We start from the raw sequence: 25,793 nt of genomic DNA, 5'->3' as shown, positions 1-25,793 counted from the left end.
GAATAAAATTAATTAAACAACGAAGTTATGTCCATTTGACCGTTGACTGCCAATTATTGTTTAAACACAAAAATAATAACGATAATAATAGTAAAGCCTCGTGATTGTCAGCGTTTGTGTTGAACTTTGACGGCTTGCTCGGTAACTTTTCCACAAACGTACAAAACACAACAGACTTAACTCTTGCATTGACTTGTAAGTGACTCATCTTTGTTTCATGCCAGCTTTGACAGCTCGTTGGAACGCCATCCATCACAGTCTTTTCCTGCTTAAAAGAGTTACAGTGGAATTCAGTGGGTTAATCACATTTTAGCTCCACGTGTTTGGAGCCTTTCAGAATGTTTGCATTGGTGGGATTTCATTTAATTTTTTTTCTTTTGTAAAACACATCTGAGTTTACGTACAAGCACTCTTTTGGGACGATACGTGGCCAGAAAAAAAACAACACGATCGTCTTCTCGCATGATTATTAAAGTTCCCTTTGGTGATTAATAAAGTACTTTCAATTCAAATTGATTTGAATAATCAAAAGATCTTTTGCAGGCACTTGGAAAGGTATAAGAAGGCATTTATGAGAATAAATTGGTTTCAATTTATGTCCAGGTGGTCTTTGAATGCTACAACTGCAGAGAGAGTGATTAAAAAAGGGCCAGTGTGCATTTTAGTTTGTGTTATTATTATTATTGAGTTCTCAGAGCCTGGATTTATGCAGTTTTAGTTTGATTGAAAGTGTCAAATACAAATAGAAATGTTTTGAAGAGATTGTTTTTGCTTGACACCAACAGGGTGCAGCGCAGAAACATGTTGCATGCATCAGAACATGCGTGAAAAAAATATAACCCATGAACCGACAGCTGGACAATCTCAATCGAGCCCCTTTAAAATGAAGTAGGGTCACGTCAAGAGCGTGTTACTTTCGAGGATTACATCAAGACATCTTTTTAAGAAGAAGACGCCCTGAAAACATCTCCAAAACCAGTCTCAACAAGACTAAACCATCCCTCAAGTTTGTGATGGACTGAACAATAGAGATGGCTGGTAAACTCATGTTCCTATACAACTATCAAAATTATTATTTCAACTATGTGAATATGATCTTACGGAAGAAAAAAGGTTGCCAGACCCCTATTGTAGGCAAGAATCAATTAAAACACACCAAATAATCGAGAAGCTACTAAATCTATTGGATTGTGGAATCAGTTAGTCTCGATTTTGAGGATTTTAAGACTTCATACTGCAGCAGTCGGCTTTTCATGTGAGCAATAACCCTGCCCTGAAGATCACAGCTTTACAGCTAACTAGGAAGACTGTCCTGCTTTCATTTGAGAGCTGCACCCCCTCTTAGGCCTCCCACTTAGACTGCAGAGGAGTAATGAGATGAAGGCAAGTTGCACAGTGGATGTTGGAGGGTTCGTTCTGCAAGCTACCGGAGCTAAGCAGCAAAGTCAGACGAGTGTCTACGGTCAGTGGATGCTAACTGGAGGTATTTTGTGCTGATGGAGTTGAGGATAACCAGCGACACCCCCCTCATTCTTCACCGCGGTCGCAGCTTTGACTACCTGATACCCTCAGTGATTCTCCGGGAACTGGCTCGTGAGCGTTGTGGCAGAACTCACTTGCAGAGTTTAAAAATGTTAACCGAGTGTTAAGGTGAAATATTTTGTATCTGCAGCTTTTGTTTTCTGAGTTCACCTCCAAGATACATGAATCAGTTAAAAAACAAAAAAAAAAAAAGCTAGACAATCTGCTTTGCTTGCTGTTCTGAAATGTAAAATCAATTAAAGCGTAAATACTCAATAAGCAATACTTTTAATGACCAACTATCTTTAGCTGAATAGTTAATAACATACTTGTCTGGGATATAACAAATTTAGATTACATATATTTTTCTGCTTTACCCCAACATTAACATTTAACAACAAGTTAAAGATGATAATTTCAGTAATTTAGGCACCCTATTTAGTGGGAATATTGAATCATGTTTGTTCAAGTCAAAATTAAACAACCCCACGGAGCCAGCCACAAGTCTGAACAGTTAATGCTCCTGATTCAGATAAATGTCATCAGCGTTTGGCAGCTGCTGCAATTGCCGCTGTCTTTCCTCCTTATCTTGCCAAGCTCCTTTTTCCAGCTGGAGCCGAAGCAGCTTTCTCCTGGAATTTAATCAGCTGCTCCGCTTCACTGGAAAGTTTTGTGCACGGATGAGACTGGCTCCGCGAAGACCCTGTCCCCCGTCATTCAGTAACGTGTGATCGCAACTTTGCTCTCAAACAGTTGTTCCCCTTTTAAAAGGGAACGTCGTGGAGGAGTGGAATTAGAAATGTTCCTGAACTTTTATTTCCATGAGGGAAGAAAAAATAGGATTTCTCTTTTGTGGTTCCGATCAGAACTGTATCAAGCAGCAGGACAGAGTGAATACCATGAGGGTTTGAATGATTCCATACATAATTTTTCAGCAACATATTAGAAAGTTGACAAGTAAAAGCCAAAAACTTTCACTCAAATGCCTTTGCGTTTGCAAATATTATACAGGTAGGTTATTACTACCTCGACCAGGGTGGAAAACCGCCACTAGCTCCAGTTTTTCAAGCAGTGAATCATATGCCAGCTGGCTGGAGAGCAGAACTGTGAGTGCTCTCAGAAACATGCCCGCGAGAAACATGTTGTTCCTGCTCCCATCACTCTCATTTACGTTTCACAATCAATATCTGTTCGTCATTACGGTTCTAGTAGCACCATAGCCCTTTTTACTTGCAGCTCCTCTAAAACGCAAAGTCTGCACCAATCATGCCGCTGGACTTTCAAATAGAATCCCCATGTGGTTATTACAAGAGAAATTACAATGCCATTAATGAAAATGTTCAAAACGTTGCACAGTGTGAGTGCGGAGGCTTCGTCCTTTATTTCTGACACAGATAAAAATGTGTTTCTATTCCATTCAACAACTGTTCTGTGCTTCTGTAATCATTAAAGATTAAAACATGTCTTTAACCTTAAAGGTATTGTGACATGAAAAACACATTTTTCTTGATTTCTTTGTGTTTTGTTGGGTGTCTTGACATCAATTACACCCAAAAAACAACAAACTTTTAACATTCAGTGTATTGTGTGCTTTCTGGGATTTTCCGCATAACTATGCAAAAACGGCGCATGTGGTTTGCTGGCGGGTCGTTACGTATAAACCCGCTAAATCACCGCCCCCTCCACCCAGTTCCCTGCCTCCTCTTCTCTCCAGCGCACCATAAAGGCTGATTTATGGTTCCGCGTTACACCGACGCAGCGCCTACGGCGTAGGGTTACGCGGCGACGCGCACCGAACGCTGAACCCTACGGCGTAGGCTCTGCGTCGATTTAACGTGGAACCATAAATCAGGCTTAACACAGAGCTGTTTAGAGCCTCTTTTGTTCTAATCACCGGAGGAAAACTGCTAAGAAAACCCGCGGCCACTGACTGGACTTAAGATAAGGGGACACTGCTGCTTGCATGCCTTTATTTTTATGATTGTTTGCTGTGGTTCGCCCTGCTGCTTTTCCGTGCATGCTTCGCCTGTCGCTCCCGGCTTAACTCTCCGACGCCGCTGTGAGCGTATGGTTGGGTTGGAGGAGGTTTGGAGGAGGAGCGGCGCAATGATTGACAGGAAAGGGGGAAAAGGAAGCGTTTTTCACGGCGCAAAAAAACACTGTCATAAAAAGCCAGGAATGGAGTACTAGAGTGAAGTTTTTCTTGTTACACCCTTTTAGACACATTTGAGGGATGTTGGCCAAGACTTTTAATAGTGTTAAAAGCATGTTAAAAATGATGTCACAATACCTTTAAAGTGCAAGCTTGTTGTGCAACACTTTGTGGCTTCCTTTAATCTGTCCTCACACAGATGACACAGGTCACGTCGGCTGGGCCGAACTCAGAAGAAGAAGTGCCAGCTTCTTCAACTTCTTCATGTTGGTGTCACAGACGAGAGAAAATGTTTTTATATTCAAAAGAAAAACCACACGACAGCTTGTATGAATTCAGCTCCCCCGTAGACTGACCCCACCATCTCTGTGGTCTGAAACTTGTTTAGATACTTATGGCACTTTTCCACTAGTACCTACCCGACTCTACTCATCTCAGCTCGGCTCAGCTCAACTCGGCCTGGTTTCTTTTCCATAACAATTCAGCACCTGGAGCAGAAGTAGGAGGGTTGGAGCGAAGCTGCTGTGACGTATTTGATTGTACAATCTAAATGAAGAAGACAACAACACTAAAGATGTAGAACCTGGAGGAGATGATATATGTGCTGCTGGGTCTGTGACTTGTGTTTGATATACAGTTAAAAAAGAGTGAGAGTGAGAGAAGCTTCAAGCGGCAACGCTTTTTAATTTTTTTTAGTTTGTCTCGGCGCTGCTGAAAAGTCAGCAATGAAGTGACAGAGCTCCTGGTAGATCTGGTCGTTCCTTATCGCCCATCTAGATCCCTTTTTAATTCTCTCCTCAGCCACCAGGTTTATGAACATCTGCACTTCAGAGTTGGATCACAAAACAGACTTTTGCGTTGCCATTGCTTGTTGAATAAAATGAACAAGAAGCCGAAGAAGAGTCGCTCTTTCGCTGATTTCCACCTCCTGACTCAGACATCTGACTCCAACCCCCCGACCAATCGGTGGCCTGTAGTGTGATGACGTCAGATGCCGCCGACTCAGCCGCTTAGAACTTCGGCAGAGTAGTAACAGAAAAAGTATCTACTCGGCACGTTAGACCCCTAGTGGGAAAGAACCAAACCGATGCGAGTCCAGTCGGGCTGAGTAAGTACTAGTGGAAAAGGGCCATTAGAATGAAGATTGAATAAGACATTGACTGTAACATTCCAGTTCAGTACAGCAATTAATTATTGACTTTGACTTGTTTTCAGTGGAAGCAACATGAACCCAAGATATTTTGCCTTGTTTTGTATTTTATTTTGTTCCTAGTAACCCCTTTGCAGGGAAAAAGTTCCCCTCAAGAGGGCCACCAAGGACTCCCTGGACATCTGAAAGTTTTCTCTCTTTGCTGGGTCGTCATCAGCACCATTCTCTCTTTCTTGTTTTTTTACATTTTAACGTTTTTTTACATTTTAACCCAATTTTTCCCCTGGGCATTCCCAGGGCATTGCTCCCTCTACCAACCGCCGGAGGGCTTACAATGAGCTCAAGTCTCCTCCTTAACCTGAGGAGTGAGCAGGCCGCTTCTTTTCATCAGACAGGGTGGGGTTTCTCTGGCCGGAATAACGTGATCCTTCCACGCGCTACGTCCGGCCAGAGAAACCCCACCCCATCTGGCGCCCCGGTTGGCCAGAGGGGGCATGTATAGCCCAGGACTGTGTGCATGTTTTTTGTGAGGGTAGCTCACATTAGCTACCCAGGGAACACAGGGAGAACATGCAAACTCCACACAGAAAGATCCTTTCACCAACCACACCCAGGGTGTGGACACTGAAGTCATGGGGGAACTTAACACGCATTCAGCGCCCACAGTGTCCCCGGTGGGAATAGAACCCAGGACCTTCCAGCTGTGAGACGGCTGCACTACCAGCTGCACCAGCATGTCCCTAACAGCACATTCTCAAAATTATTCTTTTTTCTCCACCAGGTCTTCCCAGGTCTTATCCAGAGGTGTCTTTTATGGCGCTTTTCCACTAGTACCTACTCGGCTCTACTCATCTCAACTCGGCTCGAATCAACTTGGCCTAGTTTCTTTCTTTCACTGGGCACTGCTGAAAAGTCTGTTCGTAGCTGCGAGCATCTTTGGACTGACAAAGCTTCTAGTAGATCTCGTTGTTGCTTATTGCCTGTCTAGATCCCTTTGAATTCTCTCCTGAGCCACCAGGTTTTTGAACATCTGCACCTCAGAGTTGGACCACGGAGCAGACGTTTGCGCTGCCATTGCCTGTCGAATAAAATGAACAAGAAGCCGCCATCCTGACTTAGACGTCTGACTCCCAACCCCCTGACGAATTGGTGGCATGTAGTGTGATGATGTCAGATACAGCCTGAATCATCCCGCTTAGAACCTCGACAGAAGAGTTACAGAAAAGTATCTACTCTTTTGGACCCCGAGTGGAATAGTGCCAAACCGAGTTGAGGCGAGCCGAGTAGTTACTGCTAGTACTTCTACTACTACTACTACTACTACTACTACTACTACTACTACTACTACTACTACTACTACTACTACTACTACTACTACTACTACTACTACTACTACTACTACTACTACTACTACCACTACTACTACTACTACTACTACTACTACCACTACTACTACTACTACCACTACTACTACTACTACTACTACTACTACTACTACTACTATTACTACTACTACTACTACTACTGTCATTTAGCAGATGCTTTTATCCAAAGGGACTTTCCTCTGAGGGAACAACACAACAAGAAATCACATGAGGATCCACCTGGATAAGTGCTGGTCAGACTGCTGAGAGTCCAGTTGGAGATAGGTGCTGCCATGCTAGTGCTAGATTTGTATTTTTTATTTTTTAAGTGTTCCCTTTCCCACTAAAGTCCCTTAATAGAAGAAAACTACCTCTACAAAAACACCATCATACGATCATCTTGTCATAAGTGCATGCAGCTTTCTCAGTGCTGAGTCTTGCAAAGAGCTGGACAAATCTCCTAGCTCATTCTGATGAGCAGAGAAGTTTACTAGATGCAGAAGTGCTTCTTAAAGAGCTGAGTCTTTAGCTTGCTCTTAAAAGTAGGTACAGACGCTGCAGATCAGACAGAGTTAGGTAGGACATTCCACCATCGGGGGAACAATGGAGGAGAAGAGACTAGCTACTGATTTCACGCCACGTTGTGGTGGAAGCACCAGGCGTCTTTCACTGGCTGAGCGAAGCTGTCGAGAGGGAGTGTAGCTCTGGATCAAGTAGTGAACGTAGGCAGAAGCCGTTTGGGTAATTGTTTGGTAGCCAGAAGCAGAGCTTTGAACTTGATGCTGCAACAGGAAATCAGTGCAGAGATTAGCAGCAGAGTGAGATGAGCTACAGTATCTTGGGCTGGTTGAAGACCTGACGTGCTGCTGCATTCTGGGTCATCTGCAGAGGTTTAACTAAGCACGCAGGAAGGCCGACCAACAAGGAGTTACAGTCGTCAATGCGTGACACGACCAGAGCCTGAACCAAGAGCTGTGTCGTATGTTCTGTAAGGAAGGTCTGATTTTCCTGATGTTGTAAAGAGCGAATCGGCAAGACCGGGTAACCGAGGCAACATGGCCCTTAAAGGTCAGCTGGCCGTCTAACAATGACACCAAGATTCCTGGCAGAAGACGTGGGCACAAGTGTGGTGGAATCCAGCTGCACGCTTATCTGAGGAGGTAAGGAATGACTGGCTAGACAATAAGCTCAGTCTTGACAGATTTACCGTATTTCCGCGACCATAAGGCGCGGGGGAAAGAGGGGTTCCGCGCCGGGGAAAGACGGGTTCCGCGCCGGGGAAAGACGGGTTCCGCGCCGGGGAAAGACGGGATCCACGCCGAGGAGAGACGGGACTTTGAAGGGTTTGATTAATGTAAAAACTGAAATAAAATACAATCAAACTAAGTTTTGCTCCCGCTCTATTTTTAAATAAGCACACTTGTGTGCTTGTGTGTGTGTTTTGCAGCGGGTGTGTGTGTTTTGCGGCACGCGTGTGTGAAGCTCCGTGTCTGTAGACTGTGCCTTTTGGGTCGGTGTGCCGTATATGTGTTTTAAATCTAAAAATGACACACAAAAATGAGGGTGCGCCTTTTCACACGGTGCGCCGAATGGTCGTGAAAATACGGTAGCTGAAGGTGAAGGTCCTTCATCCATGCAGAAATATCAGAAAGACAGGCCGATATTCACATTGAGACGGCCGTGTTGCAAGGTGGGAAGGAAAGTAAGAGCTGGTTGTCATCAGCATAGCCGTGTTAGGAGAAGCCATGAGTGCTGGGGATTTCACAGATTAAAATGGTATATAGTGAAAAGAGAAAGAAGGCACCCCTGTGGCACCCCACTTCCCAGCTCATGCGATCTGGACACTTGTCCTTGCCATGATACTCTGAAGGATCTTCCTGCGTGGTAAGACATGAACCACAAGAGGACAGATCCTGAAATACCAAGCGTTGACAGTGCGGAGAGGAGGATATGGTGGTTGACCGTGTCAAAGGCAGCAGACAGGTAGTATGAGGACTGAGGATAGTCTCCACTTGTGCAGAGGTGCAATGATTATCTGAGGCATGTAACCGATGCATCTTCGCTGACTGATTAAATATTCTACCAGAAACGGGTAGAATAAATAAAAAAAAATTGAAATGAAATCTAAATAAATTATAAAGAGGCAGCAGCACAAACCTCATCATTGCCAGGAGACTCCAGGTCCAGTTTACACTGACAGGACTCGCATTGTGTTGAAAGAAAGTTTCACTCTGGAGGCCGTTTTTTACCCATTTCACTCTCTCAGCATCGTCATGGAAACAGAGCCTAAATGTACAAGCCATATGGTAACAGGGACAGGTCTGGATTTGTCGTCACCGGATCTTTTTGTCTCTGGTTCGTAGCATTAGCATGATATATAAACTTACGCTGGGATTTTGGGCATTGCTCTTAGAGACAACTCGTACCAATTAAAAAAGTCTAAATATGTATGTAAATAAAAAGAAAAAAAAAAGTAAATGCTGATGAAACATAAGAATAAGGCCTCTGCTCTGAACCCACAGGCATTTGTATTAGATTTGTTCAGAGTGCACTCTGGACAAATCTAACTCAATGATTTCTGGATGACGTTTGCCTATTGATATTTAAAAAATATAAAGAAACATCAACAGTGTTTCCTTAGAAATAATGGCCCATCATGAACCCTCCCAAGCCTCTCCACCCCTCCCCATCCTCAAGAATGAAACTTCATCCTTTCTGGATTATTTTCAGTTTACCTCTCTATTTTGTGCTCTGATGCTTTGCAAGCCTGAAAATCAGATGGAGTTTATGAGAAAGAACATGAAAGAAAAGCGAAAAGTAAATGGAAGAATAGTGGATTGTTTTTTTTTTTGTCATTTCAGCATCACATCTTTCTCTGATTTGGGGTGGAGCTTTCTCAATGTCCATTTGCTATAATAACCAGATTTTGATCAGATCTCAGGATTGGTTGGTATCTTGCTGAGAGTAAATATATAATATAATCTCTCAAATTTCAAAGTCCGAGCAGCGCAGTGTAGCAGGGCGTTTCCTCAGGTCGAGGCAATAACATTATCACTTAACGGATATTTGGAAATCTGTTCAGGCACTCATTGGAAGCCTGGTGTATACTTCTGTAGAGCAGCTACCCACGGCTCACAACTGTTACCTTATTTAGAGGTGTGTGCATATCCAGACATATTCGTGCAGATACATGAACATGATGAACGGTAAATGCTTCGCAGTCCAGTCTTCAGTATCAGTAAAAGGAAGATCCTTTCCATCCTCTTCAGAGGAGTATTTATAATAACCTCACTAACGTATGTTAATGTGTATTTTTGATCTACATCCATGTTGTTTTGTCATATGAATCCTAAAACTTATCGTAAGTATTATGAAAGTCTTTGTGAGGTGCTAACTGGTTGTGACTGGTTGTGTGGGGGTGAAGACAAAGTAATCAGTGGGAGACAATTACACTCTCTAAATGATCAAATCCATGAGCTGAGGGTTTCAAGGGGATGACTAAAACTTCAAGTAAAAACAGCAAGTATGTTGTGTTAATGAAAAACAAGGACCTTTGGCTTCAGTGGGTATATGATTCACTACACTGCTGTCTTAAACAGGTATTTGTAAGATTCTGTTTTTAAAAGCACTTTTTTTTCTTTATGCATTGCTGCACATACTGTTTAGTTTAGTTTGGTTGTTAACTCCAACTTTTTCCATAATAAATACAGAATCAACTTCTCTCTTCTTCTCACTGTCATATATGCTGAGGTTTCATGAGCATGTCATTATTTTTTACGTTATTATTTTATGTAGAACTACATAAAAACAGTTCATACGTTGGGAAAATTAAGGAATAATTTCGGCATCTAGTGTTTACTTAGATCAAATCTTTTTGGAAAAATTGATTAATTTCAGTTAAATCTTTGTTTATTCTGTTCCTTCAAAGACCTTCACTTAGAAGTTAGCATTACATTTTTTGGTTTTGTTTGTATTATATTAATATTAGATAAAGCTGTGGACACATACTTGTCACTACAGGGGCAGCTATCCAGATGTTCTCCTGTATCACATTATTACATTTTTATGGTTTAATTGCAAAGAGGCGACTTTAGAGAATCATCCAAATCCGTTCAATGCAGTGAAAAGGCTTACAAAGGGTTTATTTTACAAGTCAATGAGCAATTTTGTATTTTGAACTTCCTGTCATTAATTTTTTTATTTTGTAAAACGACTGCATGATGTCTGCTCTGAAGTGTAAACAAAGCAAAAAATTAACGCAGCCTAGCGTTTCTATGAAAGTAAATAATTGTATTAAAAACTTCAGTCTTTAAGACAAAAATCAAATAAGTTTGTTTTTTTTGTAACCCTGGGTCTCTTGGCGTTACAAATAATTTCCATGAGGCAAGACACAAACATTTTTAAATGTTTTTATTTGCTATTTCACCGATAAAAATCAACTGATACAATCTGTACACGCTTTAGATCTTGTTTCACTGATATGCAATTACCTATCACCAAAAAAACAAGGTCAGTTAGATATGGGGCAGCCCAATGTCCCAGTAATAGTGTTGTGTCTTCTAGTAAACATCTCAAAGAATAAATTACATTACCACATGTATAATATAAAGTAATCAAGGAGAATGATAAATGCTTTATGAGGCTAAACAAATGAAATATTAACATTTCAATGAAATCCTGATAATTCTCCCAGGCAAAGAGCTTCTTAGTGTGATCCTTTTAAAAGGCATCAAAATTTAAAATATAAAGTACAAGTATAATCAAAGTGCTCTAGACTCAGAGAAATATCAAAAAGAATTGTGATAAATATGATGTCCTTCTGAGTTTTCAGGATTACAAATGATATTATTGCGCTTTCTGACTGCAGCGAAGCCTTCAGCTGCTGTAGGAATCCCCCTGCTGATAAAAGCTTGCAAGTGTAGCTCAGGAGCAGAACAGAATCAGCAGCAGCAGCATTTTATGCAGTCCCTTCATTTTTCTTTCGATAAGCTTTAAAAACAAGATTCTGAGCTTGCTTAATGAGATCATCGTCTCTGCAAGTTTGCAGGGTGCACAAAAACGCCAGATTTCAAATGCACGTTGCATTGTGTTGGCAGCATCACTATTGGGACTATTTGTGCTCAGGTTTTCCACACGTAAGAGAGAAATGTGCAGACTGATATGCAATCGTAAAAACCCTCGTTCTTCTGCCTCTAATTCCTCTCCAGCTTCTGTAACGCAGCATGTCTCTGGTCAGCTACAGCCTTATATGCCCTTTCTGCAGCCTCCATTGGTGTTTTTGCCCCCACAGCTGCATCGTGTCCAGCCTTACCTCCCAGTATTCCTCCACCCACGGCTGCAGTTCCTGTAGCCACACCGGCCATCAGTCCAGTGGCAAGTGTTACCTCTCCAGCAGTGAATACTGCAGGCGTCACTAATCCTTTTGCAAGGTTCATTATCTTTGTTTGGCTCTTTAGAACCTCGAATACACATTTGATGGCTTCCACACCAAAAAAAGCCCCTAACAGAGCTCCTGTTGCAGTCCCTGCCAGTTGGATCAAATATTGATTGGACACATTTGCTTGTGCCAGTTTTCTAATCTCCTGTGGGGCTAAGTGTCCCGATGACGCTCTAATCTGCCATTCCTGTTTCCGGATTTCTTCCTCCACATTCTGCAAAACTTTGTTGGTGTAGTACGTGCCGTTTTTTTCTGTCACCATCTTGTCTATTGTCTGAAGTAAGGCCTCCAACTGGAGCTGGTTGCTCCTGTAATTATTCTGATCTTTATTTTTCCAGTATTTATTGTCAAAGACGTGGCAGCGGCCGCCACACTTCGCCACCAAATCCCTCAGACCCTTATTCTGACCGACAAACTCTTCAATTGTGGTCCCTTTCGGGAGCTGATCACCGTGAGTGAAGACAACGACGGCGTATTTTAAAGCCTCTTCTGAGAAATACTGGCATATTTTACCGACGAGCTCCTGCTCATGACTTGTGAATTTTTCCACTTTGAGCACAATGAGGAAAACGTGAGGCCCAGGAGAGCACGTCGTCATGCAGCTCATGATCTCACGCTTCATCTCCTCCTCGGGCCTTCCTGTGTCGAAGAAACCCGGCGTGTCGACCAGCATGATGCTGCTTTCACTGTTGCTCTTGGTCTCAGCTTGGCATTGGCTCGTTCCAGAGTTGGGAGTATGGTTTGCGGTGAAAAGCTCCTCCCCAAATATGGTGTTGGCCAAGTGGCTTTTCCCAGAGCCTGTTTTGCCCAAAAAAACGATCCTCTTTGTCGTTGAGTCTTAAAAAAAAAAAAAAGATGACTGATGAGTGCATTTGTTATTGTCTCACTAAGTTATTGTCTTAACTCATTGGGCAGGGTGTTTTGAAGTATGGTAAATAAATCAACAATAGCTTCACCAATATAATGTCTACAGATAAGATATCAAATAATGTTTTCCAAGTGTGAGAATCCTCTTCTCCACTACACGTTACATGTAAAATCTCAGACTCGAATATTCAACTGTTTTAAACAGGAACCAAACATTACAGGATTGAAGGGTATTTATGGCGAGAAAATAAAACACCATTTTGGTCACAATTGCTTTAAGCTCTCATGAGATGCTGAGAAATAAACAAAAATGTTAACTCTGGCCTGTTAAATCACAAGTGTACTGAAAATTGCCACTTTATTGGGTAAACCGGGTGCAAGTGATGAAGTGGCCGGTAAGTTTATGTACAGTTCATTTTGATCATCCCTGAAAAAAATCCACTTATTCCCAAACAGACTGTCGAAGCATCTTTCTTTTGGAACAGTTTCAACAAAAAGCCACATCAGCATCTCTTTAACTTTTTAGGGACAGTTAATTACAGAAGTAAAAAAGTTAAGTTTAGCCTAAAAGAAAAAGATATGTTAGGAAAAGATTGAATTCTAAATCCAGCTCTCTGTCTACACCCACCTTGATCATCTTTGTAGTCATTTTCAGTGATTCCTTTGTGTGTCACTGCTTCCTGGACAGACATGAAGGCCTGCAAACACAAGAAAGTGGAGGTTTAATATCAGTTCCAGCATACACTCATCTGCAAATTTTGGTGTTTTAAACTAATAGGTTTCATAATCAGATTGCATTTTTACAGATGAGTACAAGCCGCATGATTTTATGCTGCCTCTGATTTATAAGAGTCGTCAACAGAAATATGGATAACACATGTCCACCCTTCAATGTGACTACTGTCTACTAACCTACCGACACTATGGAACCGTTTATATGAGATGCAAAATGAATTCTTCAGGTGTCCCACGTTGGTTCCCTGTGGAATGCCCACCAAGGTAAAGCTGTGTTGTCACCGCAATCTTCCCCAGTTAAAAGACCCAACCATGTCTGTCAACCATCTAATATCTAATATCCATAACAAACTTGGTATTCAAATTCCTTTCTTGTAGAGAGCAAGTTAGAGGTTATACCGTGGTGCTTTGGTATTTTGCAACTATTTATTGATCTTTCTGGTCATCCCCCTCTCTGTGCTTGAAGCAGCATAAGTTAGGTGGAGAGGTCGTAACGTGTGTATGAGGGAGAGAGAGAGATGATAGCATAGTGTTAATATACCTGAATGATGCTTCCAAGTATTAATTTTACATGAAAAACCTAAAGTTGTCAGGGTTTGACATTTCCTGTTTTATTTTGAAGCCTGTCGGTGCGTCCGAAATGCCATACTAAACAGTATCTACTCAAAAAGTATACTTAAGTTCGGCAAACTTTTGAGTAAATATCAGAAGTATGCATTAATTCGGACATACTACTCATATCAGAGCGCACACGGTACTTCCTGCTGTTGGGAGGGGAGTTGTTACCATGGTAACAACTACTGTCACAGCAGCAGTAGCAGCACCGCTCCGCTCTTTCCGAATATAATACGAATATCATAATAATAATATTATACTTAATATTATTCGTATGACATATACGTATCACTTAGCAACCAAACACCACTTCATTACATTGTGAGAAGTTTCTGCTATAGTGTCCATCAATCCACACTAATAAATCTCTCCGGAATGAGTATGGATAGAGCATACTATTGTGTACGTACTAATGTTTCAGACGCACTAAAAAATCTCACATACTGTTTTTGCTACTCATTAGGGTGGAAGTATGGAATGTCGGACGCAGCTTGTGTCTTTGTGTTTAAGTTCTTGTTTGATCTTCCTGTTTCCCATCTGCCCTGATCGTCTGCACCTGTGTCTCGTTAACCCTTGTGTTTATCTGGTCTTGTCTTTCCGCTGCTCCCTGCTGGTCCCTACTGTTTCCTCCCTCCCAACTGGTTTTTGTAACCTTCTCAGCAGCGCTTTGGTTTTGTTTTGAACCAATAAATCACTGTTTTTGGGAACTACTGCCTTCTGGTCTCCTGCATCTGGGTCCTACTCCAACCTCCCTGACAAAAGTTTTAAAACACCCTAACCTCAAAAGGAGAGACTTTCTCTTTACTTGTTATTGTTTAATCGGGGGGACTTTGAAACCTCTTAAAAATGTGTATAATCTGTATATTTTGGCGTTTGGTTACCTCATAGGCTTCTCTATCACTGGGGTGTGTGACGATGCGGACCAGAAGGCTTGTGCTGCTGGTTCGAGTCTCTTCAAATGCACGGATTTCCTCCATTAAGACCCTGGCCACCACACTGTGAGGAAAACGCAGGGCGATACCGGCCCCAAGTACAGGCAGAGCCACAGATGCAAAGCCTCTTTTCTCACACGATGTCAGGATGTTGTTAATGCCCAGTCTGAGAACCTGGAGAAGATCAACATTTAATATTCAAGGACAAGCAGGTGAAAGTACTATGTCGTGATACATTGATCACAATAAGAACTTCTAATGAAAACGCTCCAATATTCCACCTGCACTGCCGTTCCACTTTCATCATCGTCCCAGGGCGTAAGGCTGAGGAAGAACACAGCATGAGTCGGCAGTCCAGGTAACCCTTCCACCAGTACAGAGTCTCCGGGGATCGCTTCTTCTCCTTCTTCCTCCGTAAACCCTGCGGTCAGCTGATGGCCTGCCGCTTGACGAAGAATGTTTCCGACACGGGTAGAGAGAGGGTCGTGTCCGACCATTGGACATACCAGGACATCTGCCTGAGAGAAGAACAGGACATGCAGAGACGTATGAACAACCAGGATCAGCATAAATCTTTGAAGATTGGTTTGATCACTCCACTTTACCAACAGGGATATGGGATATGCAATGAAAAGGTGAACTGTACACAGAACTATTGAGGATTTATGTCACCTTAAAACAGGACATGACATGTCTTTCCTGGTGAACATGAGCCCAACATTCACGTTTCTCTAATATTTGTACTGAACATCTTTCAAAGATTCAAATTCAAATGTTTCTCACCTGCTGCGTCTCGATGGTCCCCTGAACAATCTCAACCTGGACACCACCTCCAGCAGCATCCATGGATGTGCCGCTTCTGGTACCTATCCCCAGGAGGAGCCTGTCACATGCCTCCTGCATGGCCCTCACCACCTCTCCTCTGTTGTCTATCAGAATGATTCTGCTCAGACTTGGCCCATCCCTGCTACCAAACTCCTTGACAGCAGAAACAATGGCCTCGGAGCAGACCGCAACTGGAACACCAAACACCCCGGAGCTGACACACGGCATGGCGATGGATGTGAACTCCATCATTTCTACTAAATTCAGTGCTTTCTTGATGGTTTTCTCCAATAAGACTCCTTCTCTGCCTCCTGCCTGTCCACCAACAGGTCCGACAGCATGCAGCAGTTTCTTGCAGTTCAAGTTGCCCCCTGTGGTCACCACCACATCACCTGTGGGGATTTTTCCATTCTGCTTTACTAAGACTGCACTCTCCCATTGTATTTCAGGGCCGCCTGCTTGACTCAGAGCAGCAGCAACACCACCACAGTGGTCTAAATCCTCATTGGCAGCATTGACCAGAGCGTCAGCATCCACCAAGGTGATGTCACCCTGACACACCAGCACAAGGACCTTGTTGCAGAGGCTGTAGCTGGCTACTACATTAAAGTTCAAAGATGTCAAATTCTCACTGACATGAGTCCTGTCTTCATCATAGGAAAACTCTGCCTCATTCACCTGGGAATATTCCCCGACTGCACTGTACTTCCCGACCTCATCTCTGGTCTCGTATGTTTTAACTTTATGTTCTTCACTGTAGTACATTTCCTCATCAACATCTCTGTTCCACTCATCTCTATAGGCGGTAACTTCATCTACAACAGATGGTTCATCTAACAACTCTTCCTCTGAGGAGAGCTGAGCAGAGCAGGACACAGAGGAGAGACCTTCCTTCAGGTCTTCCACAGCACTGGGACCTTCCGTGGAGTAAGAAGACGCATCATCATCATGGTGCAGTTCATGTTCTTCAACACTAGGAGGAGGAGTTGCATCAGGAATCACCTGGTAGAAAAAACATTAACAATGAATCTGTTTTCCATTATCCTTACGAAATGGTCACGTATTCAAATAGCACTTTTTCCAGAACATATTTGTGGTCCCTACTTGAAACCTTAACTTTATGCACAAGAAAACCAATATAAACAAGTACCTCCAGTTTCTTTCAAGGAATTGAAATATTTTTTTACCCTTTAGTCCTTTGCATTTCCACAGCAGTCTGAGGTACCGGGTATCACGACTTAAAAGCAGAATATCATCGATCCACTGATGGACAAAAGTGGTAACATTTGGAAATGACCACGTCTGATGAGGTCACACATAACCTCTGTTTATCCACCAGGCCTACGTCACGATTCCACCACCAGGAGGTAAAACGCTGCAGGACAGGTGGAAGTAATGCTCCGCCTCAGACTCCCAATAAAACAAAGACAAGACTACATTTGACAATTCAAAAAATTTAGAGATAAAATAATTAAGATATGTAATTAATTAATCTAATTAATCTCTTTTTTAATCTCCCTCAACTTGAGGTGTTTTCCTTTGAATTCATTACATTATTGTGGCAGGTCAAAAGATTGATATATAACAACAAAAAGTGGCTTTATAAAGTTATTTATTTATTTATTTGCTTGAACAGATGCAGTCAAAGCCATTTACATCCACTTGGCAAGACCATTCACCAGCCTCTCAGTCGCAGACGTGCACATGTGCATGCTCTCCTCGAGTTTAGTTCGGCGAAGAGCTTTGCTGTGGCTCGATGAATTTGAAAAACATAGCGTACTAAATATGCCTGTTATTAATTAATCGTAATTAACGCGCTAATTTGACACCCCTAGGTACAATCCTCCACTTTTTCTCCAGAGTAGCTTGAAATAACTGATAGTTGTTGCTCTTACATTTTGGACCTTTTTTAGAAAAATAGTTAGTAGATGGAAACATGAAGAGATTGTTATTAGGGCCTGAGCACTGACAGTGCGAAGGCCCTATTGTATCTGTAGGAATTTTTTTCCTTGTTTTTTTTTTTTTTAATTATTTTTCCAACGAAATGAGGGCCTTTTTGCCCCCCTAAACGTGCCCCAAAAGTCACCAAATTTTGTACGCAAGCCAAGCCTGGCGAAAAATTTGATAATGAATGGTTTACATTAATGGGCGTGGCCTAATGGCTCAACAGCGCCCCCTAGAAAACTCAAGCCCCACAATACGGTTTGACGTACATGCACGAAAATCGGTACACACCTGTATCATGTCGCAACTTAAAGAAATGTCTCTTGGCGCCATCATTAAAGCTGCTTGCAGCTTTAATTTTTTCTTATTACAGATTTGGTCTCATTTACCCAAATGACTAACTCTCCTATAACGCTCCATGTGGACCAACCCTGTTTGAGATCCAGCTCCCCGAGCCATCCGGCCCACCAGACGTGAAACACTCCCATCTTCCAGCGAGAGTTGACACAATGGTGTCTTTATTTTTCTTTTTGCACAGTGCTGTGAATTCGATTGAACTATTTTCTGAAAAATATCAACATCCCTGTAAAATACGTGCCATAATTTATACCTGATGACAAGCAAAGCAAACTCAAATACATCATAAAATGCTGCAAACCTCAGCCCAAAGGTTCCTGGTACTCTTGACAATAGTACCTGCCTACCAGGGATATTTAAGTAAAATACTATGCTGACCTGTAATGGAGCTGTAAAGGTGGTGTTGTGAGGTGAGGCGGGAGGTTCCAGTCTGTCTCGGACAGTGAAGACCAGACGAACACCTGTAAGCTCGATGACGTGCTGGGATCGCTTGATGACTTCCTGCTGATCTGAAAACAGAATGAGATTTGAGCTTTTTGGACTTTTTAAATCACCTTCACGATACAAACAATCTTCGGATGTGCAACAAATGTGTTCTGGTGAAGAGCTGAGTCAATCTGAAGTCAGTTCTGCTTTAGTTTAGTTGATCTCAACTACAAAATAGTAATTATTGAAAAAAGTCTGGTGCTGATACTGAGAGAAATATGTCATGTTTGACCAACTATTCCAAATGATTGATTTCAGAAGCACCAGGGGTGCATAACGGTGACATATCGGAGGTCAGAGAGCAAATTTTGTGGGGGAAAAACTAACCGGGAGGTGTGCAGTGAGGCTAAGCCCGGCAGTGAAAAACAAAATCATGTCTTTGACATTGATAACCCCGTCTACCACATTCCAACTTAAACAAACCTGTTGTGCAAGTTGTATTGCTTCTTATTCTAGTCACAGTTAGTCATCTTTGTAAATGAAACTAAAACTCATCATTAACAAGCTAGTGTTTTAAAATACAAATCGCCCCTCATTTATGTTATTAGTGCAATAGCGCCCTGTTTGGTGTTGACACAAACACACACCAAACACACGCCACTGTGGTGTGTGTTTGGTGTGTGTGTGTTCTGTGGTGAATAAGTTCCAGTCCTGTCAACGTCAAAATATTTGACCTTTTTAAAAGTGCGTCATTATTTTTTATTGTGTTTATGTATTTTGCTGACTCTGCTCTCATGTAATCTTTCTCTTTATATCTATATCATCACGCAGCAGTTCCGTATATGGGTGATTCTTCAATTCAGGGCACTTTTGACTTTTGGAATTTTGAAAAAAAAAAGTTCTTTAATCTCTGTTTTTTCTATTTCAAAAGGTTTATCAATTGGTCTGGAACAAAGATCTTAGCATAGCTTTGATTGTACTTCATGATCATTTTGATATTATGATGCTTTTTTCAAAGTTGTCACAGTAAAATGTCATTACCATCACAAAAACAAAACACTGATTTTAATACAAAATGATTTGACAAGCAAAGTTTTCACAATCATTCCAGTAAGTACAAAACATGCTCTTTAAAAATCATGTTCTAAATATTTGTAAGTACATTTAAAATACATTTTAACACCATGTTCTCTTTAACTTTTTAATATATTGCCTTGTCTCAACAATGAAATATTGCATACTAATGAGAATATTTGAATTGCAATGCATATTTTTTCAGAAAATGCAAATTTAGACAATTAAACATGACCACAATGATTGAGGTAAAACCCAAGTTAACAAAAAAGCAAACTTTTCTGTCAAAAAGTGTATTGTGACGGTAATGACAATGTATTCCGGTAATGACAACATGTTTTGGTAATGACATAAAAATTAACACTGGTGTTTTTTTTGTTGTTTTTTTGACAACAAAGATAAAGAAAATACTACTTTTTAAAAACAACACCTTGTGAACACTTAACCATCCACTAAAATTAATCATTTGGTAAACTACCACAGCATTGCTTATGTAATAATATCTTCTTTGGGCCGGCTGGTTCAATTCTGACATAAAAAAGGATCAAACAAGAGAATTGGCATGCTCAACTCAAATTTCCCATATGATGGGTGTCAATCCAAAAATGATAAAATAGAAAATAAAGATTTCAGCACTCTCAAATTAGTGTGTAGCATTTTAATTCATGCACAGCAACAGCGGCATGACCCATATTAAAGGGGATCTATTATGGCATTAAATGTCCTTTTTAAACCGGCCTTGAATGTCTTAAAAACAAGCTTTTGATTGTTTTTTCTAAATAAATTGGAAATTCAGCCTCTGGGCCATGTCTTTATCTTTACCGTTTCTAACCTCATTCTCTATGTGGGATTCTGAGTGGGCGGGGCTATGATAATGAGGCTCTGTGCTGATTGGCTGCCTGAATGACACGATACACTGCTACGAAAAAATGGCAGAAGCTCCAGCCGGCGGAGTTAAGGCTTATTTATGGTTACGTGTTACACCAACGCAGAGCCTACGGCAGGGGTGGGCAATCCTGGTCGTCAAGGGCCGGTGTGCCTGCAGGTTTTAGATGTTTCCCTGCTTCATTGCACCATGATACAAGTGACTGTGTCATCAACAGAATTGTGCAGCCCTGGATGACAAGCTGATGACGATGATTAATTCGAATCAGGTGTTTTAAAGCAGGGAAACATCTAAAACATGCAGGACACCGGCCCTCGAGGACCGGAATTGCCTACCCCTGGCCTACGGCATAAGGTACGCGGCGACGTGCACCGTAGGCTACGCCGTACCCTACGCCGTACCCTACGCCGTAGGCTCTGCGTCGATTTAACGCGGAACCATAACTCAGGCTTTATGCGATGCGAGTGAGCGTCAGCGACAAAATCAATTCCATTGCTTTATTTTCTATTAGACTGTCCTAACTGTCCGCAGCGACGCAGCACGACGCAGCACGACGCAGCACGACGCAGCGCGCCGTTTTGATCTGAACATTTGTTGGACGCCCTGCTTCAATTTTCTTCCTGTCGCTCGCGTTGAAAGCAGGTTGAAAGCACTGTAGGAAATGGACAGAGAGCGTCTGATGTCACGCAGTGCGTAGTGCGATGTCGGACGCTCGCATGCAGTTACACGGTTTTATAGTTGTGGGCGTGGTTTGCATTTTGGTTACGTAACGAAAATGCGCCGAATCTTATTGGCTCGTAGAAGCCACATCACACTGGACGGCTCATCCGGGCGGTTGTACAGACACTGCAGAATTATTACTGGCCCTACTGTTTCTTTGGTTAACCTTCCACTGTCGTCTCCTGCATCTTTGTTCCCGCTTTGAAAATTGTGAGATGGCTTTCAATTTTCCTGTCTCTTTTCTTTTTTTGTATCACTTTTTCTCTTTCAAGATATTGCTGATATTTCTCAGGATCTTCCTTGATTTTGTCTCTGTATTTTTTTGACCGTTAAGCTGGTTTAGCTGGGGCCATGTTGACGTCTTCAAACTAAAATTATGTAAATTATGGTTTGTCACTGTTCAATTATGTATCATAGTAAAGTAGTGCATGATAAATTAAGCTAATATATTCTATTTATAAGGTAATAAACAGATAAATTGTCATTACCATCACTCATAGTCATTACCATCACAGTCACTTTTGTGATGGTAATGACACGTGATGGTAATGACAATTCTCACTCTTTGCAGAAAATGTTGGCAAATTTTTTTGACTAGCTAAGGTAACTGGTTAGCTAAGCACACTGTACACTGAATATATGTAAATAAAGTGAAATTTCCTATTAATTAATTAAAATACTCAACTAGTGACTTGTTTGGTAATGACGCCTAATAAACCTACTCTCAGATCAGGGTGCATAAAACATCAAATTACTTACATATGTGAGCATCAAAAAATCAGGCTTCTGCCTCATGTCTGGGAATGTTCCTCTGGAGCATCTAATTTGCATGCAACAATGTAAGTAACTGTTTGTAAAAACTTTATTGCTCTCTAAAATGTTGAGTGTGATGGTAATGACAGATGGATGAGGGACAGCGATATTTCCCTATAAATAAATTGCAAATTGAAAAAATATAAATTATATGAATTTGAAAAATGCCTTTTTAAGTTGTTACAAGGAAATGCAAAGTAAAGTTTTAATGAATTTAGCACTTTTTATTGCTTTATTATAGAGGGGATGTCAAAAAGTCTGGGTTGGGGACAAACCCAACACAATGAAATTCTTGCACATTTCAATTTTCAACACACTGAAAAAGTATTAAAATGTCATCATTGAGACACAGTTATTTTTTTCATAGCTACTACAACCTAACTTTAACAAATGCAATAATTGTTTTTTCTAAAAAGCATGTTTTTCTTGAAAATCTACCCTGGGGACAGAAAAACTCCCTTAATTGAAGAATCACCCATATACGCCTTTAACAAATATGAGCCTTGCAGGTCCAGGATATCTCATCTGGTTTTATGGCTCCTATCTCTCGCACCTGCCTCTGAGTTTCACTCTGATATTTGATCATATCCAATCTTGTCAAAGGTTGCCATATTCAAACCACTGAATGAAAGTCTGATTTTCCTTTGAGATAGTTTGCTTGTTCACCACATACAAATATGAGATTTTGCTCAGTCACGTGACCACTGGCTGCGCGTTAGGTTTCACTTTCCTGAGAAGATTGCCCTTTCTGTTTTTGGAAAAAAAGAAACTGTAATAATCTAATAAATCAATCGAAAACATATAATACACACACATAGGCTACATTAATTAAAAAGACATATTCGGTATATCCGACTGTTTGCATTGCATATTGAAATAAAAGACAATTCTCAACAACGTTATCAGGGCAACTTGAGGATAAAGGTTCCTTTTAAACAAGGAAGTCCAGATCGCAGTACGAGCAAATAAAAACAGTAATGGTTAACAGTACCTTTTTCATGTCTGAATTTAATAGTGTAAAGGCTCTCAGACACAGTTGTCAGTGTCCCGCAGTCTCCTCCGCCTGATCTCCGACGGAGCCCAAAGTATGTTTCTACCTTCTTCCTCTGTCCTTTTAGAGGACTTGGACACTCGAAGAAAATCGGGTACTTGTAAACATTATCCATCGTCCTTGTGCGCGGAGACCAAAACAAACATCTGCAGTTACGCGCAGCTCAGCAGCGACTGTCGGTCAGCTGTGGGTTCCCCCTGGAAATCCCCCTGGGGGCGAGAACGCAGAACAACAGGAAGTCTGTCACAGTCGAAGGGAGGATCCGCCCGCGGCTGGTCCATGGATGTATTATATAACGGGCTGGTCCTGCAAAAGAGAAAGTATGCTACTCTTTACAGATTAATCAGTCACTACGCAGAAATATGTCCTCTTTTATTTTGGCATAATTAAACTGAAAGAAGAACCCATATGAATAGTTTAGTTTACTGATTTATTCCAAACATGTCAAGACCACTGTATAGAAAAACATATACAAATAGATATACATACACATATACACATGCATACACACATTTGTATCAATAAATGGATCTATTTTAACTGAATGTACACAAAATAAATAAATCTATCCCCAATGTGCACACATCTATACACATACCTATATACATGCCCACGCATAATACACATAAATCCTGTTTGACATGTCTGAAAAGGGGTAGGAAGAGGTAAAACGTATTTATTCCTACCCCTTATCCAATATTTCGTAATTACACTTAATATCCATCCAATTCTCTGAGGCTTATGAATAAAACTATACAGCGTGTATATATATATATAGTAATGTAGTTTAATCCAAAATTTTTGCATTGTGAATTGACATTCAGATAGACTTTCACGTCCAACTAAATGCTATACACATACTTCTATACACATTCACACCCAGATATTAGTGCACCCAACATGCAGGCAAACCGTTTCTCAAACATGCAACACCCAAGTGACACAGCTGATGAACGTACACACACTGATGTGAAAACCGAAACCAATTGCTCATTCGTTCTCATCTTGCAAAAAGATACATTTTTGTCTCACTTTCTAAAGTTAAATCAGACTAAACGTCTCCCGTTTCAGGTCAGTTGGGATTAACAAAATTTCATTTTGCTAAATGCCTCAATGAGAGAAAGAAATTCTTAGAACCGTTGCCTTTGAACTGCATGACTTGGGTCAAACAGTTTGGGTCACCTGCCATCGTCTGACGGTATTCTGCTGGAATTCTGGCCCATTCCACCTGACAGAACTGGTGTAATCGAGTCAGGTTTGTCAGTCGCCTCACTTGCATATGCCTTTGCAGATCTGCCTGCAGATTTTGTGTATGTAAACTTGACCTGGAAGTAATGTTCAATTTAAGAAATCCTCTCCCTCATTGTGGCATTTAGCAAAATGAAATAATTTTGGTAATCTTTCTGACCTGAAACAGGAGATGTTTAGTCTGATGTAACTTTGAACAGAGGGGGAAAAAAAAAAAAAAGTAGGTATGTGTCTTTTTACTGTACCACATTTTACTGATCAGCAGTCCGTCTGCAGATGTTTCATTATCCAAGATGCCACCATCCCAATAATGAAGGCACGGCAATTATAATGTTGCAATACTCTGTCATACAGAAGACAGTCACAAAAGATCTTTTTACATTTTAATCATGGATTCAAGAAAGATCTAACTGATTTTTCAGTGAAAACTGAAACCAGACAATAAGTTGAGCACATGTCTTTATTCTTAAATTAGTAGAAAACATTTAAAACATTTGACCAGAAAGGGCAAGTCAGATTTATGCAGGATAATTAAAAACAAACAAACCGAAGTCTACCAGCGTAAATCTCTTCACCATAATGTTTTAAACTCAGCCCAACAGTTGGTTTGTGAAGCAGCATCCCTCAGCCCAAGGCCCGGATACAGAGGCCCAGTGAAGCTGGTTTGTTCTTTGTGGAGCAGAGTCATCTGGTCGGAAATGGAGACGGAGTAAAAAGACAGAGTGCCTGCTCTGTAGTCCAGGTACACTCCAATCGTAGAGGATGGAGGTCCTGACACATCCAGGGTTAACTGGCTGTGCCTAAAAGTATACCTATCTGGGGAGCAGTCTAAACTCCAGGATTTGTTATTGTATCCAAAGGCAGAGTTTAAGGATCCCCGGCTGATGTGTTTGTAGGCCACTGCCCAAGTACCACTGCCCCTAGTGACCTCCCAGTAGCAGCGCTTAGTCAGACCCTCTCTGCACAGCACCTGCTTTACAGCCATAAACCTGTCTGGGTGAGCCAAGTACAGTCTCGCATAGTAACTCCTCACTTGCTGCCGTTCTTTAGAAATGGACAGACCTCTGTGGACAGAGTTGCCATCCAGGCTAAGAGGACAGCAATCTGTTAGAAAAGGAAAAGGGGAATATTATGTCAGGGCTGCAAAACTCCCTGGAGGGGAGGCGGGGTTCTAGTTCTGGCCCAGGCCCCCTGTAGGTTGGGAGGGTGAAGGCCCCAGGCTTTTGCGCATACAAATATATTTACATATAAAAAAAAATACTTATACACACAGCACAGACCAAAAGTTTGGACACCTCATTCAAACAAATGGGGAAGCGTGTCCAAACTTTTGGTCAGTACTGTATACACATACAAAAGTAATGCAATAAAAAAAAGTGTGTAAAGATTAATAAAAAAAAAAAAAAGTGTGTAAAGATTAATAAATAAAAAAAAAAAAAAAGACAATCTCTGGAAATTGACCTCAAATATTTAATTTCAACCTCGGACTTCCTTTCTGGTGATCAACTTGTCATTAATGTATTGTGTATTCAAAAAGAGCTGCAGAGTATTAAATCTTTTACTCACAGCGTAAAAAGTCTTCTCTGGTCTTCGGTACAGGTGGCAGGACAACATCCACGGCAGACACTGGGGAGAGAAAGAAAACAAGGTTTGTAATGAATAGCAGTCAGCTTGAA

The 25,793-nt window shown here is 41.4% G+C and overlaps 1 protein-coding gene across 1 annotated transcript; it reads right to left on the bottom strand.

The window, feature by feature from the left end:
- Window positions 1–10,582: 10,582 nt before the first annotated feature.
- LOC133420608 (uncharacterized) lies at window positions 10,583–23,052 on the bottom strand. The gene is made up of 7 exons (XM_061710342.1): window positions 22,810–23,052; window positions 18,278–18,408; window positions 15,557–16,600; window positions 15,055–15,291; window positions 14,723–14,947; window positions 13,120–13,189; window positions 10,583–12,461 (listed from the first exon to the last, which is right to left on the bottom strand). Exons 1-7 carry the CDS (start codon window positions 22,982–22,984, stop codon window positions 11,380–11,382), a joined length of 2,964 nt encoding a protein of 987 aa, XP_061566326.1. The 5' UTR covers window positions 22,985–23,052; the 3' UTR covers window positions 10,583–11,379.
- Between the last annotated feature and the right edge of the window lie 2,741 nt (window positions 23,053–25,793).

This window comes from Cololabis saira, chromosome 20 (genome assembly GCF_033807715.1).
Source record: "Cololabis saira isolate AMF1-May2022 chromosome 20, fColSai1.1, whole genome shotgun sequence".
NCBI lineage: Eukaryota > Metazoa > Chordata > Actinopteri > Beloniformes > Belonidae > Cololabis > Cololabis saira.
The sequence above is the reverse complement of the archived record's forward strand: the minus strand, read 5'-3'. Positions and strand labels throughout refer to the sequence as shown.

Coding starts and splice junctions, on each gene's coding strand:
- LOC133420608 (XM_061710342.1), bottom strand. CDS start 22,984: ATGGATAATGTTTACAAGTACCCGATTTTCTTCGAGTGTCCAAGTCCT. Junction 18,409..22,809: donor TAAATTCAGACATGAAAAAG/GTACTGTTAACC, acceptor TTCTGTTTTCAG/ATCAGCAGGAAGTCATCAAG. Junction 12,462..13,119: donor TGACTACAAAGATGATCAAG/GTGGGTGTAGAC, acceptor TTTTTTTTTAAG/ACTCAACGACAAAGAGGATC.